The 19089-nt window shown below is 44.5% G+C and overlaps 3 protein-coding genes across 4 annotated transcripts; 2 read left to right on the top strand and 1 right to left on the bottom strand.

The window, feature by feature from the left end:
- Positions 1-8507: 8507 nt before the first annotated feature.
- LOC119270731 (protein PIN-LIKES 2-like) lies at positions 8508-10506 on the top strand. Its single transcript, XM_037552782.1, has 2 exons — positions 8508-8642; positions 8801-10506. The coding sequence occupies exon 2, from the start codon at positions 8917-8919 to the stop codon at positions 10261-10263; it is 1347 nt and encodes a 448-aa protein (XP_037408679.1). The 5' UTR covers positions 8508-8642; positions 8801-8916; the 3' UTR covers positions 10264-10506.
- Positions 10507-11740: 1234 nt separating this feature from the next.
- On the top strand, positions 11741-13753 carry LOC119270733 (protein DEHYDRATION-INDUCED 19 homolog 5-like). 2 transcript variants are annotated; one of them, XM_037552785.1, is made up of 5 exons: positions 11741-12029; positions 12636-12745; positions 13113-13190; positions 13266-13483; positions 13564-13753. In XM_037552785.1, the coding sequence occupies exons 1-5, from the start codon at positions 11852-11854 to the stop codon at positions 13643-13645; spliced, it is 666 nt and encodes a 221-aa protein (XP_037408682.1). In that variant the 5' UTR covers positions 11741-11851; the 3' UTR covers positions 13646-13753. The 2 variants fall into 2 exon arrangements, with proteins under 2 accessions (XP_037408682.1, XP_037408681.1); XM_037552784.1 differs by having other exon boundaries at positions 11767-12029; positions 12633-12745.
- Positions 13754-13953: 200 nt separating this feature from the next.
- LOC119270732 lies at positions 13954-17926 on the bottom strand. Its single transcript, XM_037552783.1, has 14 exons — positions 17863-17926; positions 17136-17269; positions 16933-17047; positions 16688-16831; positions 16476-16580; positions 15851-15934; positions 15446-15561; positions 15262-15363; positions 15067-15180; positions 14908-14964; positions 14750-14816; positions 14615-14668; positions 14409-14483; positions 13954-14302 (listed from the first exon to the last, which is right to left on the bottom strand). The coding sequence occupies exons 2-14, from the start codon at positions 17162-17164 to the stop codon at positions 14150-14152; spliced, it is 1215 nt and encodes a 404-aa protein (XP_037408680.1). The 5' UTR covers positions 17165-17269; positions 17863-17926; the 3' UTR covers positions 13954-14149.
- Between the last annotated feature and the right edge of the window lie 1163 nt (positions 17927-19089).

Here is a 19089-nt window from a genome sequence, read left to right as displayed (position 1 = left end):
CTTGATTCTCTTAAAGGTTTGAACTGGGGTCAGCGGCAGTTCCAGCAGAGTGACAGGGCTCAGCAGCGATGTGTGCTTGCAGTTCCTATCAGGGCTGTTAGGAGGTGTGTAATGCACAGGAGGCTGTAGACCTGCACCCCCTCCCCCATTTCCCAATGACATTTTTGAGAGTGAATCTAGGCTTAAGATACCTGCAGTATCATTGTCATCATTCACCCCATGGTCAGTAGGAAAGGAGAGGTGAGGGTCATTGCCACTTTATGTGACACCAGCTTCAACTCTTCTAGACCTGTTTCTTTGAACAAGATCATCCACTTCTTGAGAGTCCAATGGATCTGCCACCAAACCTGTTTAAGATCAGTCCACATCACATTATTAAAAATCATGGAATTTCTGAACTTCCAGATGCACCACATAACACAGGCACAAACCGAGTTCAAGACCATTTTATGTTTATGAGCTGGCCAAAATCTAGCAATAGATATGTAGTCATTGCCTATATCATGGGAAAGGATCTTGGACATTTCAGCCCAGATCTGTTTGGCAACCACACATCCAAAGAACAGGTGGTCTATTGACTCCTGTTCCTTACAAAACATACATTCAGGTGGTTTACTGATACCTCTTTTTAACAAGTTATCCTTAGTCATTAGCTTGTTATGAGACGAGCCACAAAAACACTTGCACTCTGGGAGGGACTGCTATAAACCACACAGAAGGAATATACACAGGCTGCACTCCTCTGAAATTAATAATATTGTAAAGAGAGCTAGTAGAGTAGACTCCTTTACTCTCATATTGCCAGATTAGGGAATCTTCATCATCAGACAACACAGTGCCCTTGATGATCTGCTCAAGGCAGTACCAACTCTCCATCATGACATCTGAGAAAACCCTCCTAAAAGTCAATTTGATATCAATCCCATCCCAAATCTCTGCAACAGTAGCACCCTGTTGGTGACAGATAGTGTACAGGGGCCAGAATTGCACTGACAGAGGTGAGGTGCCAAACCAAATGTCTTCCCAAAATCTAATCTTCTTACCATTACCTATTTTCCACCTATACCCAAACTTCAGGGCTTTTGCAGCCCACATTACTCCTTGCCAGAATTTGGAGGTGTTCTGTGGGTTGGATGCAAAAATGTTTGGGCTTTTCTTAATATACTTAGAGTCTACTATCTGTCTCCAGATCTTGCCCTCATCTTGGATATATCTCTTAACCCAATTACCTAGTAGGCACAGGTTGACATCCTTGATGTTAGGGATACCCATCCCGCCATACTCTTTTTTCATGCAAACCAAATGCCAGTTTGCAAGATGAAGCTTTCTATCTCCCTCAAAGTCACTCCAAAGACAGTGGGCAAGCTGGCTGTTGATCAGGTCCAGAGCCCATTTGGGGAATTTGAAGAATGAGAGCAGGTAGACTGGGATGCTAGCAAGACAGGCTTTGATCAAAACTACTCTGGCAGCATAAGAGAGAAGCTTCCCTCTCCATCCAGCCATCCTTATGAGGATCTTGTCAATAAGGGGCTGGATGTCTTCCCTCCTTAGCTTGTCATAGTGAAGGGGAATGCCTAGGTTTTTAATAGGGAAAGTGCCTATAGTGCACTCTAGAATTTTTTTGAAAGAATCTACTTCACTGTCGGTGAGCCCAAGGGGGATAATCTCACTTTTTGAGTAGTTGATCCTCATACCAGAAACATTCTCAAAACAAGTTAAAACCTGTTTGAGATTAGTAACCTTATCTACAGAATTTTCTATAAAGAGGATGGTGTCATCTGCATATTGAAGGCAGATGACCCCTCCAGGGATGAGATTAGAGCATAAGCCTTTCACTAAATTATGAGAAGTTGCTTTGGCCAGCATCCTGGTCAAAACATCTATCACAAGGTTAAAAAGAAGTGGGGAGAAGGGGTCCCCTTGTCTAAGGCCCTTGCCAATAGTGAAGAAATCTCCTTCTACTCCATTAATCTTCACTCCAATGGATCCCATCTGGGTGATCTGCTTGACCCATGTGATCCATTTTGTGCCAAAGCCTCTTTTTTCTAGAATCTCATAAAGAAAGTCAAGATTCACCTTGTCAAAGGCTTTTTCATAGTCTAGTTTGATCACTAGTCCAGCATTGCCAGAATGCACTGTGGAGTGCAGCACTTCGTGTGCTGTCACCACACTTTCTAAAATGTACCTGCCTTTAATAAAGGCAGATTGGTTACTGGAAGTAAGGAAATTCATTAACCTAGCTAATCTATTAGTCAAGACCTTGGTAAAGACCTTGAAAATGCAGTTAAGCAAACAAATGGGTCTGAACTTCTTCATGCTAGAAGCATCTTGTTCTTTAGGAACTAGAGTAACCATAGCAAAATTAAGTCTATAAATGTCTAGGCTCCCCTCATAAAAGTCTTTGAAGAGGGCCATGATATCTTGTTTAATCACCTCCCAAAACTGTTGTAAGAAGAGAAAAGAAAGCCCATCAGGGCCTGGGGCCCCATCTGAATAGGAACCAAAGATGGCTTCTTTCACCTCCTCTTCAGTGAAAGGGTTTTGAAGGAAACTATTGTCCTCTAATTTTACTTTTTCTCCTTTCGAGAAGAAGTCCTCTCTCAGTCTAAACCCATTTCTACTCTCTTTTTAAAGAGGTCTTTGTAGAAGGAGGAGGCAACATCTAACATGTCCTTGGTCTCTGTGACAGCGCCATTTGGGCCCTCAAGGACATGAATCTGTGTTCTCCTCCTCCTTTGATTGGCTACAGCCTGGAAGTATTTAGTATTCCTATCTCCTTCTAAGATGTCTCTATCCCTAGATCTTTGCATGGCTTTCACTTCCTCTTTTAGCCAAATATGGTGAAGTTCTTGCATCACTATTTTCATCCTATTAATCTCAGAGTCAGATAACTGCTCTGTTTCAGCCTTAACATCTAAGGAATCAAATTCTTGAGTGAGGAGGGCTTTGTGTTTTCTAATATCAGCTTCTATATTGATGCTCCAGCCTCTAGCAAACCTCCTAAACCTCCTGGCTTTCTCCTGCCAAATATCTATAGCTCTATTTTTCTTGACAGGAGTTGTCCAATTCTTAATCACTAAATCTTTAAATTCTGCCTTCAGCAGCCACCATTTTTCAAATTTGAAACTGGTGGGTTTGGGGGGCTTACTCAACCCAGAATCCCAAAGTAGTGGTGTGTGGTCACTCCCAATTCTGGGAAGGGCTTGAGAACTACCCAAAGGAAATAAAGCATCAAACTCAGTAGTACAGAAGATTCTATCAATGGTAGACATAACCAAGTTCTGTTGGTTATTAGCCCATGTGAATCTTCTGCCTGACATTTTAATTTCTAAAAGACTACAAATCTCTACCCAAGCATTAAATTTATCACTCCAGTGGTGATTGATGTTGCCATTACTCTTGTCTTTTTGATACCTAACTAGGTTAAAATCACCCCCAATCAGGGTAGGCAGATGATCACATATGAACAAGCTATGCAGTTCTGTAATGAAATCATCTTTGCCCTCCTCATAAGGAGATCCATATACTCCAATAACTCTACATTTGATCTTACTGGCTTTGATTGTAAGTGTGCAAGAGACAAAGTATTTAAGGGGAAGCCAACTATCTATCTCAAAAATGTCTTCATCTACTCCTACCAGGATGCCACCAGCAGTGCCTTCTGCAGGCAAGTGGTGCCATTCAAAATTCCTGTTATTACTGATGCTTTTCAGGAAAGATGAAGAGAGCATCTCTTTCTTAGTTTCCTGGAAAGCTATAATATAAGGTTTGACCTCAGTTGTCAACCTACTTGCAGACCATATTGCCATATCTCTAGATTCCCCAATCTTTATCCTTGATTCCAGACAACCAGCTAGTAGTACAAGTAGAGTACGTGCTTGCTATGTACTGTGCGAGTTGATATCATAGATGACCTGTACTATGCTTTGATGAAGGGAAAATTTGCTACTCCCTATGTTTCTACTCATACTGCCAGGCATATTAGGTACAATTAACACGAGACTTTGGCCATGGATTACTTTATTAATATGTAGTTTTTGCTCCGTGGATTCTTCATCCCTGATTTGTTTTCAAAAGTGCTTAGTGCTTACTCATAATCATGATATTTTATCATATAAGGCACATATTAATGGAGTAATTCTTAGCCAACCAAAATCTAATATGTCCTTCATGCGCAAATGGAGCGAGTACATTTACTACGAGATTCTTGTACCTCTACAAGAAAGAACAAAATATAGGTAGATTGTAGGACAATAACATTCCCAAAACAAAATGGACTGTCAGCATCATACACAGGCAATGGGTCCCGTTCGCCAACCAATTGTCAACAAAGGAAATCAAAAGGCATTTTGACAGACAGATATCTAGAGATATAGAGAGAGGTACAAGTCAAAAGCAACATCATGTGTGGTTAATTAATTAGGAAAAGCAACCTGAAGCATCTCTAATTAGCCTGAGGATCTCGCTAAACATAACTAAAACCGTATGCGCATCGTCTTACTTTACGCGGTGGACTCTTTTCATCGCTAACAAACAAAGCTAAACCTATAGACAGACAGCAACCAGAAGGTGACATGGATCCAATGGTGACATGGGCTGAGCTGCATCCTGTATGCTGTCAAGATAAAACAAAAGAAAAGGCTGAGCATTTATTTAGAAAAGGAGAGGTAAATTCTCTCATTAGTAACTTTGAAACTTATTTTCTTCTTCTGTCGTGGAATAGAAGATGAGACCTGCGTACTTAAGATCCATGGAGTAGAGAACCATTTCCTTGATGCACATGAGCTTTACTCACTTTCATCAGCGAAGAAGGAATTAATGATCACAGCAGCCAGTCTGCTGGATATCAAAAGGTGACAGTATTTCTTTAGGGAGTTCTGATGCAACTTCACTAACAAAACAGGAGTGATTTAGCAGACCTCTGCCAGAGATATATAGGTAGAGATATATTGAGAGGCTACAAGTCAAGAACAACATCATGTGTGGTTAATTAATCAACAAGAAAAGCAACCTGGAGCATCCCTAACTAGCCTGAAGATCTCGCTAAGCATAACTAAAACCGCATGCGAGCGAATCGATCGTCTTACTTTACGTGGTGGAGTCTTTTTCATCGCTAACAAACAAAGCTAAACCTAGAGGCTACATACATTGCATATGTTGGATTACTATAGCATGGAGAGTACATGCAGCAACCAGAAAGTGACATGGATGATGGATCCACCTGAGTTGAGTCCTACATGTTGTCAAGAAAAAAAGAAAAGGCTGAGCCGACTCCTCTCCAGCACACTCAATTATGTTCCAAATTCTCAAGGAAAACAAGAGGCACTTTCTCTCGATGCTAACTTTTGAAGTTTGGATTTCTTTCCTTCTTGTGCTGTAGATAAAAAAAAAGAAAGATCAGATCTACCTAAGATATATGAAGAAGAAAAGCATTTCCTTGATGCACATGAGCTTACTCACATTAATCAGGGCAGGAATGATGACGTTAACTATGTAAAAAGGTACTATTTTTGTAGGGAGTTCTGAAGCAATTTTAGTAATAAATCAGGAGTGGTTTGTTAGGAAAGACCAATACTAATACTCCTTAACATGGTTAATCAGACCTCTTCCAAACATATATAGGCAGAGGAATTTTACAAGCAATAACTACCATTATTATTAGCATGGCCTTCACATCACCCAAATCAAGGTTAACCAACCTGCCAGGAGATGCATTATTTTGGTCAAAAGTTAATAAAGCAGGAACCAGCTAGCATCCTAGCCTAGGGGAGTGCCTTGTATAGGTAAGAGGGAACAGTGTTGTTAGGTCAGGACGTTGCTTAGGACAGACAGACAAGATGTGATGATGAGAATCTAATGGGACAGCAATAGCATTAGCATGGTCGGCTAATTAGGTAGGTAGGTACGTAGGTTGAGTGGTTATTTCTTGTAACCAAACCCATCCATCCACATCCATGCTCTCCCTGTCACGGGTGACTGGAGAAACTTTTTTGTGGGTGAGAACAAGGCCTAGCTCTTGATTGGATCAGAGAGGCGATTTTGCTCTGCACTAAACTAATTCTGAACCCATCCATGCTTTGCTTTCTCTGCCACCTGAGACAGCTTTGCTAATTTGCATTATAAACTAATTAAACCCGATGTGGGTTTTGCTTGGTGTGCATTGAGCTTCATGATGACCTGTGACCAAATTAATTGCTGTGGTACTGTTGGCTAGTGCATGGCTGGAGCTAATCCTACTCGAAAGCATAGTGTACTGAAACTAGTCTGAAGTGCATGCAGTGGTATTACAGCCATAGAAGCCATGCAGGAGGATGGACAGGTCTGTGGAACAAGAATGACATAAAGTTTGGTCAAATATTTGTTTGTTAGCATAAAGGTGTCCAGCAGCTCCATGCAACTTGATTTTTGCTTGCAAGAGAAAGGAGGAACAAGTAGGTCACTGGCAGATGTCAATGCACATCACTGTCATGAGCTGATTTTTGTCTATTAGAATATGTTGAAAGTTTTCGTGTGGTTGTCTGCAGGTGTTTGGTGGCACACAAGCCATGGGAATCATGATGTGTACATGGATGTAAGGTTCTAATTGCTCCTTGGATGCAGAGAGAGTAGAACATGACCACATGTATATATGACTAATTTTTTTGGCGATTGGAATAAAAGAGAAACCTTTGGATGGTCAGGGGAAATAAGTTCAGAAATTTGGAATTAATACATCGGATGTTGTATAGAGGTTGCATCAATTAATTTGGGTCGGAGGGAGTACTTTATTTTTTTGAAAGAGAGGCTAATTTTTACTTGATTTTATCAAAAATGGAAACATCTTTACACTTATATACTTACTAAAAAGAATAGTGTTCTTTCTTGCTAGATGGAGTGCTCCGTCCAACATTTCATATATTTCCTGATGAGCATTTCTTGAAAACTGACTTCATTGTCTCATCTTTTATTGACTTATATCAAATAAAGTATATTTTCTTTGGCAAGTCAATAAGTTATTACAAAATCAAATCACAGGCAGAATTTGGTAAACATTTATTTACACAATCATATAACACGGACAGGTAAATTATGGATATGGACAGTTAAACATTTATACCACATAGCAACGCCTAGGAAATACCTAGTAAAAAACAAAAATGTGTGGGAGCTGTCAAAGGAATTTGTCAGAATTGTATGATCTCTTCTAGAAAATCTTAGACCCTCTTTCGACTTCGTTAATGAACTCACCAGAAAACGTTTGAATGTATTACTTTTTACACTTGTATGGTACATAGGAATTGATCCTTTCGGATATGGTTAACTCTCTAGGAAAAATTTCTTTGTACCTTTGATAATTTTGACATGCAGACGAGCAATATAGCTGTGTATAAAGTTATTTATGTTGTTGCCAACACACTTATATTCCCCTATTCATTGTTCTCCATCCCTAAGCGATTGAGTTTTTTTAGTTATTTAATCTTTCTACCAAATTGTGTTTTCAGTTGTGGTGTTCCAAAAAAGCCGGCCCTCACCCTACGAAGTTCGACCGATGTGATCTACATTCAAACCAAGCGAGAGGTCGTGCAATATAATAGGGTTTTGTATCTACTTCTCGCCCCTCCCTCCCGCCTCCGTGACACCAAGAAAGGTCTCCCCGACATCGACCACCTATCCACTATTGCTACAATCGAGAGGGGGCAACGCTGACCACCTCATGAGGCCTCCCCCGCTGCAACAACCAGCGTGTTCCAAACCATAGGGCAAGGCATCACCCGCCGCTCCATCTCTACCCGTTGTTGCAGTACCCATTGCTGCAAATACAAGGAGGGAGGGGGGGGGGGCAATGTTGACCACCCGCAACAACGTCCGTGCCTCAATGTGCTCACACCATCAATGATGTTTGTGAGCTCATGGGCCACAACATCACCGTTGTTGCGATAAGCGGCATCAAAACATCCCCGGTGTTGTAGAGTGCTCGTCTGCGACATCATTGATGTCGTGCTCACCGTGTTGCAATGGGTGGCCCTGCCGACGGCGTGACTTCACCAAGGGTTGCAACATCGTCTCCGTTGCAGAGGTTGCCGGGCACTTTGGGAGCATCGCCGATGGCGCGGCCGTTGCGGCAGCATATGGCGGTGCTGGGGTTATGCGCCGGTGGGCGTGGATGTTGGTGTTCCACAACTCGGGAAAAGGGAAGGGGAACGAATGATTTCTTAGCGTTAGCCATTTAATTATCATTGGTTTATTTTTGCTTTGTGTCATGGAATCCAATGACATATATCAATGGCAAAGAAATCAGTGGTGTGATGGCATCGCACATGCTGACAATGCTGCCCTCCTCTCATGAGATCCATTCACGTGCCTCGTTACATATACCAGTACAAAATAACAATTTTAAAATCAAAATTTTAGTAGTACTAGAAGTACAATTTAGAAAACCCAATTAATCACGAGATCGCATCGCCATCTGACGGACAATGACACCCGGGCCCCGCCACGGCCAAGTTTATCAGAAATCCCACGTGGCCAAGAACAGCCACCGCATCCACCAATCCCCCATCACATCACCACAGCCCGAGACGAGATCGATCGATCCCATCCCATCCGGCCGGAGTAACGCGGCGGCGACGGGACTCCTCTCGGCGGCGGACAACCAGCCACTGGTAATCCCGTCGCTTGATTCCGTACCTCTTCTTGGATCCAATAGGCTCCATGTATGCTCAAGATTTGATCTCGTTCCGTGTATCCCCGTGAATCTGAATCCAGTCCGACATCCCCGTTCGCTCGCTGAATCCTCGTACTTTAATTTCTCGGCGTGCAGACTGGTTCAATCTTTTTGTCGGAGCCGATTGGCCGGACAGGCGAAAAGGGGATCGGCGGGACGATAATCTTGATTATTCACAGAAAGGCGCCGGCTTTTAGCGGCGGAGGACGGCGATGGACCCGCAGGTGGCGGTGCAGGGCGGGGACTGGGTGTCGGCGGTGACGCCGCTGCTGAAGCTGCTGTGCCTGACGGTGATCGGGCTCCTCCTCGCGCACCCGCGGGCGCAGGTGGTGCCCAAGGCCACCTTCAAGCTGCTCAGCAAGCTCGTCTTCGCGCTCTTCCTGCCCTGCCTCATCTTCGTGCACCTCGGCCAGTCCGTCACGCTCCACAACGTGCTCCACTGGTGGTTCATCCCCGTCAACGTCCTCATCGCCACCGCCGTCGGCTGCGCGCTCGGCTACGCCGTCGCCCTCGTCTGCCGCCCGCCGCACCAGTTCTTCCGCTTCACCGTCATCATGACGGGCTTCGGCAACACGGGCAACCTCCCCATCGCCATCATCGGCTCCGTCTGCCACACCGCCGACCACCCCTTCGGCCCCGGCTGCCACCGCGAGGGCATCGCCTACGTCTCCTTCGCGCAGTGGGTCGCCGTCCTCCTCGTCTACACCCTCGTCTACCACATGATGGAGCCCCCCATGCAGTACTACGAGATCGTCGGCGAGGGCAACGAGATCGAGGAGGAGCCGCAGCTCAGCAACTTCAGCCGCCCCCTGCTCCAGGAGGCCGAGTGGCCCGGGATGGCCGACAAGGAGACGGAGCACTCCAAGACGCCCTTCATCGCCAGGATCTTCGCCAGCATCTCGGGCTCCTCACAGAACACCTTCCCCGACATCGATTTCACCGAGGAGGGGGGGATCTCCGGCGCCGGGCCTAGCAGCCCAAAGTCGCTCCGGTGCTTGGCGGAGCCCAAAGTGGTCAGGAGGATGAGGGTTGTCGCTGAGAAGACTCCGATTCAGCATGTCCTTCAACCGCCGACCATCGCCTCCTTGCTGGCCATCATCATCGGCATGGTCCCCGTGCTCAAGGCTTTCGTGTTTGGGGCTGATGCGCCGCTCTCGTTCTTCACCGACAGTTTGGAGATCCTGGCTGCTGCCGTGGTTCCCTCGGTGATGTTGATTCTCGGAGGCATGCTCGCAGAAGGCCCAAATGACAACGCACTGGGTATGCGGACTATCGTCGGTATAACCGTCGCAAGGCTCCTGATACTCCCCTGCATTGGCATCGGCATCGTGATGCTAGCAGACAGGTTGCATCTGCTCGTCGAGAACGACCAGATGTACCGGTTTGTGCTCTCACTGCAATACTCCACCCCCAGTGCCATCCTGCTCGGCGCCATCGCAAGCCTGAGGGGTTACAGCGTTAAGGAAGCATCCGCGCTCCTCTTCTGGCAGCACATCTGTGCGGTGTTCTCTCTTTCCATCTACCTGGTCGTATATTTCAAGCTGTTGTCGTACATCTGAAAGATGATTGCCGGCCTTGCAAAACCGGGTTATAGCAGTCATCATGGGAAGTGATTCCCAAGAAAAGGAGTGCTTGAATGGATTCTCAGCCATGCCTCCTTGTGGTTAAGAAGTGTATTCATAATTTGCTAGTGATTTGTTATTTCTGTCACATGTATTATTATTCAAGAACAGGAGATACGGTTTTTGTCGTTAATTATTGTCGATATATTGCTGGTGTACATGTTTTTGATCTTATTGCAATATTGCACTTATTGGCTGCCATTGACAACTTTGTAGAACAACACAAGTTGTCAATACATTGTTTGTCTGATCATGAAGTGCAAATGTCTGGTGGTCAACAGCAATGTGATACATTTGAGTAGCATCTAGATTTCTGTTAAATCACTCAATGTGATCATCAATGGCCAGAAAGCAGATAAACTATTTTGTATAATTTCTTGAGAGAGGGTGAAAAAATCAGTTTTGTTTATCAAATTGAAGTCGAAGTAATGACCTTAAATTATGTCCATTGTACAAAGTATATGAATGAAACAAAAATTGCTGATAGGTAGTTCCTGGAGAGATCTGGAGAACAGAGCAAAGACAATCAGGCATGCCAGAATGGTGAAAAGTGAGCCAATAAAGAACCACAAATTGGGCAAAACTTTCAATTTTTCTTGAGGTAAATAAAGGTGTCCAGCAACTCCATGCAACTTTCTACTTCTACTTGCAAGGGGAAGAACAAAAAGGCATGGCACTAACATATGCATCACTGTCATCAACTGAATTGAGTGGCCACTTTCGATTTTCTTTCTGCAGGTCTGGGCTGGCCACTTTATCCTCAGATCCAGACATGCCGTTGAATTACAATCCACACATTGCTTTCAGGTTGGATTGCTGACTGGAAAGCTAACCCCCAAGGCACTGTGTGCACCAGCATTACTACTAGTATTTTCTTTACATGTTTGCAGAGAGTGGAGTGGCAAAAACAACTCCTTTGCTTTCCTTGTTTACTCGCTAACCTATCATCGACGATCTTGGAGAATGGTGACCAGGTTTTCCCGAAGAACGAGATCGTGCGATTTGCGAGCTTCCACGGGTGGTATCTTGCTACTTTGGTGGAGAAGTTAATTTCCGCGCGAAGCGACGTGTCGCGCTTTGGCCATGTGGGAGACAAGTGCAAGTACAATTCATGCAATAACTTGGTTAGTGAGCAAGCAAATGCAAATTTATTTAAGTTCAAGGTACCCCTTCAGATGCCAAGGCAGTGATATGCTTACAACTTCTAGGAAACAGGGTTTTCCCTCAACTCATACCAGCAACATAACTATATACCATACTACGAAATTCCTAGTTCCAATTTCCGTCGGCGAAAAGAATTCCTTGTGCCGCACACGAGCCTGAAAATCCATGTTGTCTCTTTATGCATCCTCCTTTTGCCTCCTTTTCCCCCTGCTCCTACTTTTGAGTCACCAACAACAGAGGAAAATTTAATCATGTGGACAGAGAAGGCAGAGTCCCCGAGAGCCGTATATAAGTCGACATCCGCGGCCGAGGAGTTGTGATCCACCTCAAACCTCCAATTCCTCTGTGATCACTTGCTTGGATGTGCTGTGTCAGTTACAGTGACCCGTCTCCTCCTCTTCCTGCCGAGGAGAAGAGTAAAGAGGAGGAGCAGCGGTGCAGCGCAGCCATGGAGGTGGATGCAGAGGCCTCCTACAGCTATGGCTTCCTCCCCCAAGGCAGGCACCAGCCCTATTATGCTCCACCTCCTCCTCCACCAGGTATGTTGTTCCTTGCTCTCTGTTCCTACTAACTGTTGTTTGGTTTCATTTCACTCTGAGAACACCCGTGCGCCGTTTCGTTATGAGGCGATGCGTTGCCGTTTGGTTTCTGATCTCATCCTTGGTTTCTTCATGGTTTATTGGGTCCATTCATTCCTGCTTTCTCTTGAGAAGAAACTTGTTCTTGCTGGTTCCTGTTGCCCTGTGACAGGTTCTTGCATTTTCTTTCCTGTTTATCAGGAGTGCAGCTATAGTTGCTGTTGAATCTTTCCTGGCCTTTTTTCAGATTTTGTTTTCGTGGTTGCCTGCAAAAAAATCAACTTGGAGCCTTGCTTTTGGTCATGTCTTGATCAGACGTAACAAGGAAAAATAACATTTCTTTCTTGCTTCTCGCTTTCTTGGCATACAAGAGAACGATCTAAAGTTGGGTGCTTTAGTCATTCTAGCTCATGAAAAAGTTTCCACGTCGTGAGATTGAGAAGTTGACTGCACCTTTTAACAAAAAATTACTCTACGACAGAAGGGTTAGATCAGATTGGATTGGATTCGATTTGCTTACAGCAGCACATGAGCTGATTTTATTTTTTTGTTGATGTTACTCAGAAGATGGTGAACTGTGGGAGTACTTCCCTTGCCCTTTCTGTTACATCGAGGTCGAAATGCCCTTCATCTCCAGCCATCTGCAGGAGGAACACTGCTTTGACACCAGAAATGCTGTAAGAGAGTCTCTCTTTTTTTCCCTTTTGCCTTCTATCTGCAATTGCTTGCTTGAAATACTACAGTTTTGATCAAACATAGGCTTGAGCCAATAAGCTGTTCATGCTGGAAATGCACTTACAATCATAAGACTTTTTTGTGTGAATAAGGGTGCGTGCAATCTGGAGATCCTAGTATGCTAGTATTGAATGTTTGTTTATAGAATCCCAAATGGATTATATAGCTCTTGATATAACAATAAAACAGAGTGCTTTAGCCTGTCCCGCCCTTAAACAAAGTGGATTGATTCCATGATAACAGTTTGATATCATGATTTTCTCTCTACGATGCTGAATCACTAATGGGGGTTTACCCGATGACCTTCAGGTTTGCCCGATATGCGCCGAGAATCTGGGGAAGGACATGTCCGCGCATTTCAGATTCCAACACTCCCATCTTCTCAAGGTACTATCCCAACTCCTTCCTACTTCAGACTCGACACCATTCCAGGCCCCAAAAACTCATCTGAGATCATGGCAGAGGAGGAAGCCTTCGAGGCCCAGCAGCTCACCATGGCCAGCAGCGGCATCACCACCTGCATATGATGTGAACCCCTACATGATGAGTAGCAGGCCATGCCAGGACCCTGAGCCTGACCCGCTGCTCTCCCAGTTCATCTGCGGCAGCGGAGACCAAACCGAAACCGAGCCGGGACTACGCCACGGCCCGAGCAGCGCTCATCCGGCGGATGCCCAGAGGTGAGGAAGATGACGGTTGCCTGTTTTTTCAGAGATTTGCTGTGGCTAAGCTCAGCAATGGTGGTGCCTTTTGTTTTCAGGCCTGTGAGCCAGCTGGAGCTGGAGGAGAGGCTGCAGAGGATTGAGTTCCTTAGGGAGATTATCACATCGACCATTCTTTAGTTTACTATAAGCTCTAATTATGTTCTAAGCCTGTGTTTTATGGTGCAGATGTACTATATAACCTTGGCTATCCATCTATCAATACAACATTTGCATACTTTGCAGTTATTTCTTTGTTATAATTTACTCGTTTTCATAAAAAAAGTTAATGTGCTTCTTTGGTGTATGTACTGAGAGGATTAACATGAACATCAATCAGTGTTCCATTGAGATTTTCCCGAGCTGATTTTCATTTGCTTGCGACGTCAAATAATTTCAGTTCAAAATACAATTCGAGGAAACGAATAGAGTAAAATGGGAGAAGCATATACAGAGCAAAAAGTGAGAAGCACACAGAGCAAAAAGGGAGGTAACAAAATTAATCTGATATGGTATGATATCTGTGTATGCTCTACACGTATCATCAATATCATCACCATTCACCTAAGCTCACTACAATAAGGGCTCTAGAGATGACAAAAAAGGGGGACAGGGAGGATTAACAGCTGTGATGTATACGACGGCCTAGTGGACAAATGTTACGTTGGGAGGGGTGACGCCCATCATCTCGTAATACGCCTTGTCGGCCTCCGCGATCCTCGTCTGGAAGATCCCCCACTCTTTCCGGCAGCGCTCCCGCACCCCTTCCCATGGCGCCTTCCCGTTCTCCACCTGTCCCTGTGAGTTTTCGAAAGCAGGAATGAGTTTGGTAGTAAGTGCTAGGTTTTAATGTTCTATGATGGGGCCTTGTGCTCAAAAGATATGCTTTTATGATTCTTCTTACCTGGTTCCCAAGAGAAGGAACCACTTGGTGCACGATCCACTGGGAGTCGACGACACCGATTTTCTCATGAGCAGGCTGCAAAGAGTAAATACGTTTGTCGTAGACATAGAGATAAGATGGTCGAGAGCTATTTAAATGATTAATAGTGTTATCGATGGAAGTAGTCAGAAATATATCAATGTTTGACAAGGGTGTGTGGTTCATACCTCCACACATTTCCTCAGAGCAAAATCAAGACCCCATCCATGAACCAAGTCATTCTGCAACGACGAGCAGATATCAGGCACACGAGGTATTGAAGTGAACAGACAGAGGAAAGAAGATGACAGACAATGTTATACCTGAATCATATGCCATACACATCTCCATGCATCTCTGGAGAAGACTGGAGCCATAATTTCAACAAAACTGCACATCAAACATACACAGTTAGGCCCTTTTCCCACATATATCATCAACCAAAGTAACACAAGTCAGCTGCGAAGGCAGAAATACATACGCAGCACATGGTGGAAGATGAGGATCCGTGCACCAGCCAGGTCTCTCCTCAGTATCCCTGTTAAAACCAAACCACCAACGAGGTATGGTATGAGATGAGATAATAAAAAGAAACAAATTTGTGTATCTCAGAAGGGCAGACGAGAGTTCATCAACTTACTTGTGAACCTCACGATCCCCTCTTCTTTTGGTCATCTGCCATGTCAATCCCTTATCCGGCTCCAAACCAGGTTGTGAGATTTCCAGTTGATATTTCTTGACAAGTTTGATATACCTGCAATGTAAATCATGTTAGCAAGTCACCTAACGCTCCAACAGAACAATGTGTTATGCTAAGTGAGGACTGAAAGCATACTCCTCTCCATTGAAATGATCGACTCCTAGGTCCTCATCCCAGATAAATATGTACTCATAAGGTGCCACGATATCAGGATGCAAGAATCTTTTAGCATACCACCTAGAGGTCAAGAAATTAGTCAACTTCAAGATTCGCTGTTCAGATTACAAATTTAAGAAAATACAAGAGCATCAGGGCATACCATTTCGCTTGTTTCAGAACACTAACATGAATTGCTCGTTTTGACCACTCAAATTCCTCCCATTCAGTCACATGGCCATCATAGTGAAATAACAGGATAGCAAAGTCATCAGAAAACTGCAAGAACCAAGAGCTCAAACAATTAGGCAGATAACCAAGTTGCAATATCATTGTATTTGTAAATTAATGGATAAAAAGTAAAGATACACAACAAAACAATGCCCTGTAACAAGGTACTAAGAAAGGAAACAGTGGAAGTAAAGTGAAAGTAAAAAATGCCAAGAAAGGTATTGCGAAAGGAAACAGTGCAACACGACAAAACAATGCCCAGAAAACAGTGGAAGTAAAAAAGGTAACCTGGGACACTCAGATAATTGACATATTATAAATGTATAAAAAGAATTACCTTCTGGACTGCTCTATTTATGTTGTCCTTCTGTGCAATTCCAACAGTGAAAGTAACAAGGTACTTTGGCTTGAAGGGTAGGTCCTGTGAATTCAAAGTCAAGCAAATTTTGTGAGGGTTAACTCGAACACTGAGGTTAACTTTGATGCACCATAAATGCCAGAGTGCAGAGATTAAGATTTACATTTATAAACTTTATGAAACATGAACGCCAAAATGCAAATTCTGGGCATAAAATCAGCAAAAAAAATGCAGGACATACCACAGGTCAGAACATTATATATGTAATTCAAAGGAGCCCACAGAAATGCCAGTGCACAACAGTGTGCGTCAATTGTGCAAGAACAATCACTTCGAAATTATGTGACAACAATAGACAGGCATAACAATGTATCAGATGACAAGAGCAAGCCTTTTGCTGATTATTTGAGAACAATGTCATAGGCAGAATACATCATAGTCAGCTTTTTGAGGTGGAATATTATAGCACATCTAGTGGAGAAAGAAAGGAACACAATATTCTCTTTGAGGCGGAATACAGCATATAAGGTGGAAAAGAAAGAAGGGAAGGCATCCCTTGAGGTGAAATACATCCATCCAGGTGGATGGAGAAAAGAATAGCTACCTCAGCCGGGTCTCCCCATAGTCTGTGAGCATTGAAATCAGACTCTGATGCAATGATGCCAGGTGCCAGCATCTCTGCACCCCTGGGGTTTGTTGGTACATATATCTACAATTATCAAGAAAGATCAAAAAGTTAGGATATGAATTGTACATATACTTTTAATAAAAGATGTAGAAACAGAGTTGGAGTATAGAAGAATAACGGCAAGTTACCTTCATGGTAGTGTTTGAACTAGATTCAGAAGTATTTCCCCTTGCGTTTCTAGCGGAAATCCAGGCATGGTTCAGTATAGCCTGAGCTGTGAGTCCAGAGTTCTTGTCCTCTATGTAGGAAACAATGCTAGAAGGGAAGTGAAGCTGCAAAGCATGTTCAAAAGAGTCAACATTCTTGAGATGCGGTCTGCATCCATGCACTTGCTGCAGCACTACGTTGATAATAGAGGCATGTGAATGTATACCTTTGTTATGCTGACAGTTGGGAAGGAGATCCCGATGAAGAAACCAAAGACCACCCCGATGATGGTCACGACGACAAGCCTCATGCTCTCGTTGGGTTTCCTGCTACTATGCACACTGCAGGGGCACCAAGTTTAGGGTTAAGGAAACAGGGCAGCATAATTAAAAGCAGATGACCAAGAGGAGAAGGAAAAGGCATGTGAACCTGCGACCAACTATCGGGAGTTTTGCCATCGCCTAGTACACCAGTGCGGGAACGGGCGATCGAGTCTTGCGAGCGGCAACTGCTACACATTGCTCGACAAGAACATAATGATGGTGCCAACCCGGAAAGCAGACCTGAAATACACACAGCCCATGTTTGCATCAGAATCAGGCGGCTGTAGTTATGAAACGACATATCCACGCTGGAGTTTCATATGCTTTAGTATTTACTAGTACTACTGTACTAGTCATTACTCGCTGCCAATTACACACGCTTCCCTACCTCAGATGCCGTAGCTACCAGTCGCTGCCAATTATACACACTTGCCTGATTTTGATGCAGCTGTTAGCCGGTTACTGGTTGGTTTCCTAATTCTGATGCAGCAGTTGCTGGTTAGCGTGGTACGTAGTAAAGATTGGAAATTTGGCATGGCCATGCCCATGTCCATGTGGGAAATTGAAGTGCAGGATTCATTAAAGATGTTCCAACTCCGAACTGAACTTTCAACCTAGGAGTAGTGGTGCTGCTAGGATTAGCCACGCGAATCAATTCGTCCTGCTCCTGCCTAGCGGGAGAAAACGTAGGGGAAAACCCGGCCTTTGGATGGTATATATGGTATGAAGAACCAATCTATCTATCTAGCACTGGGGCTCTAGCGATGATAATGAATCGGAAAGGGGAAGCTGATCGAGTAAATCGAAGCAGCCCCGTGCGAGGATCGGCATACCTGTTGCAGCGCCGCGCGCGGAGGGCCGATCCGGCTCCGGCGCGTCCGGCGGCGTCCGGCGGCGTCCGGCGGCGGCGGAATCCGGCGCGTCCGGCTGCGGGCGGGGGTCGGGGGCGCGCGCGCGCGCGTGCGGCGGAGGCGGGGGGCGGTGCCGCGGCGCGCGCGCGTGGGAGGGGGCGGAGAGGGGATGGCGACGACGAGGGCGGGCAGAGATTGGGATTGAAGAAGGGGGGAGAGGGGAGGACGGGTGGGAGGCCGGCCAAATCTTCTGGTGCGCGCGATTCGCTGGCCCCGGTGGTCGCTGCCGGGTGGGCCCCAACAGCCAGACCTGCCGGTTTTTTTTCCTGTTTATGTTACCAAACAAAATATATTTACCAACGCCCGACCAATCAATTAGGGTTCCGCCGTTTTGCTTGCGCGTAATTTATGCATACCTCCTCCATGCGAGCACACGTGCGATGCATGCTTCTTCATTATTTTTTGTTTAAGAAAAAAATAGAGAACAAAAAAGATTTGCACTAAATTAGTGGCATGTATATGCTTATTGATGTCAGAGACATGCAATTAAATAACCCCGTAACGGTTATTAGAGGAGATATTGAGCAATACATTACCAGATTTTTGGACATTGCTTCCGTTACCTTTCCTTTTGCGAAACACAGCGCAGCCGCGCACGCTCATAAACGCAGACATGAACTCGATCTTATACGCAACTAAATGACACTATACTCGTTTCACAACGGGAAGTACATACGCGTTATTTATTACGGGGAATATCGTGAAGGTGTGTAGCTACAACAATCGATTCTTGGAGTTGAACACCGCGCGTTGCACATATCATCGATTGCTAGGATTGTTTTAGAGCAGATCCTGACTAACACACGTGCACTTGGTATTGCTGGTGTCGTGGTATTGCTTACTTTGTATTCCCTCTGTAAACTAATATAAGAGCATTTAGATCATTATTTTAGTGTTCTAAACGTTCTTATATTAATTTACGGAGGAAGTACTCCTTCTCTTCCGGGTTTTATAAGACAGAATTGCGTGTACTCTTTCTTTGTTCATTAGTTTAGACCAATGAGGGGCCTTTTTGTATCGTTTTGGCATGTATGTGATTTTCTTTTCCTTGTTTCACTATGCCATGAGAAAAGCAAAGCAAATGGTCCTTTCAAAGAGGTTTTAACGCATGAAGTTACTATGGATTGTATTGGGAAGTGATTTGTGGGA

Source organism: Triticum dicoccoides, chromosome 3A (assembly GCF_002162155.2).
Source record: "Triticum dicoccoides isolate Atlit2015 ecotype Zavitan chromosome 3A, WEW_v2.0, whole genome shotgun sequence".
Taxonomy (NCBI): domain Eukaryota; kingdom Viridiplantae; phylum Streptophyta; class Magnoliopsida; order Poales; family Poaceae; genus Triticum; species Triticum dicoccoides.
The sequence above is the reverse complement of the archived record's forward strand: the minus strand, read 5'-3'. Positions and strand labels throughout refer to the sequence as shown.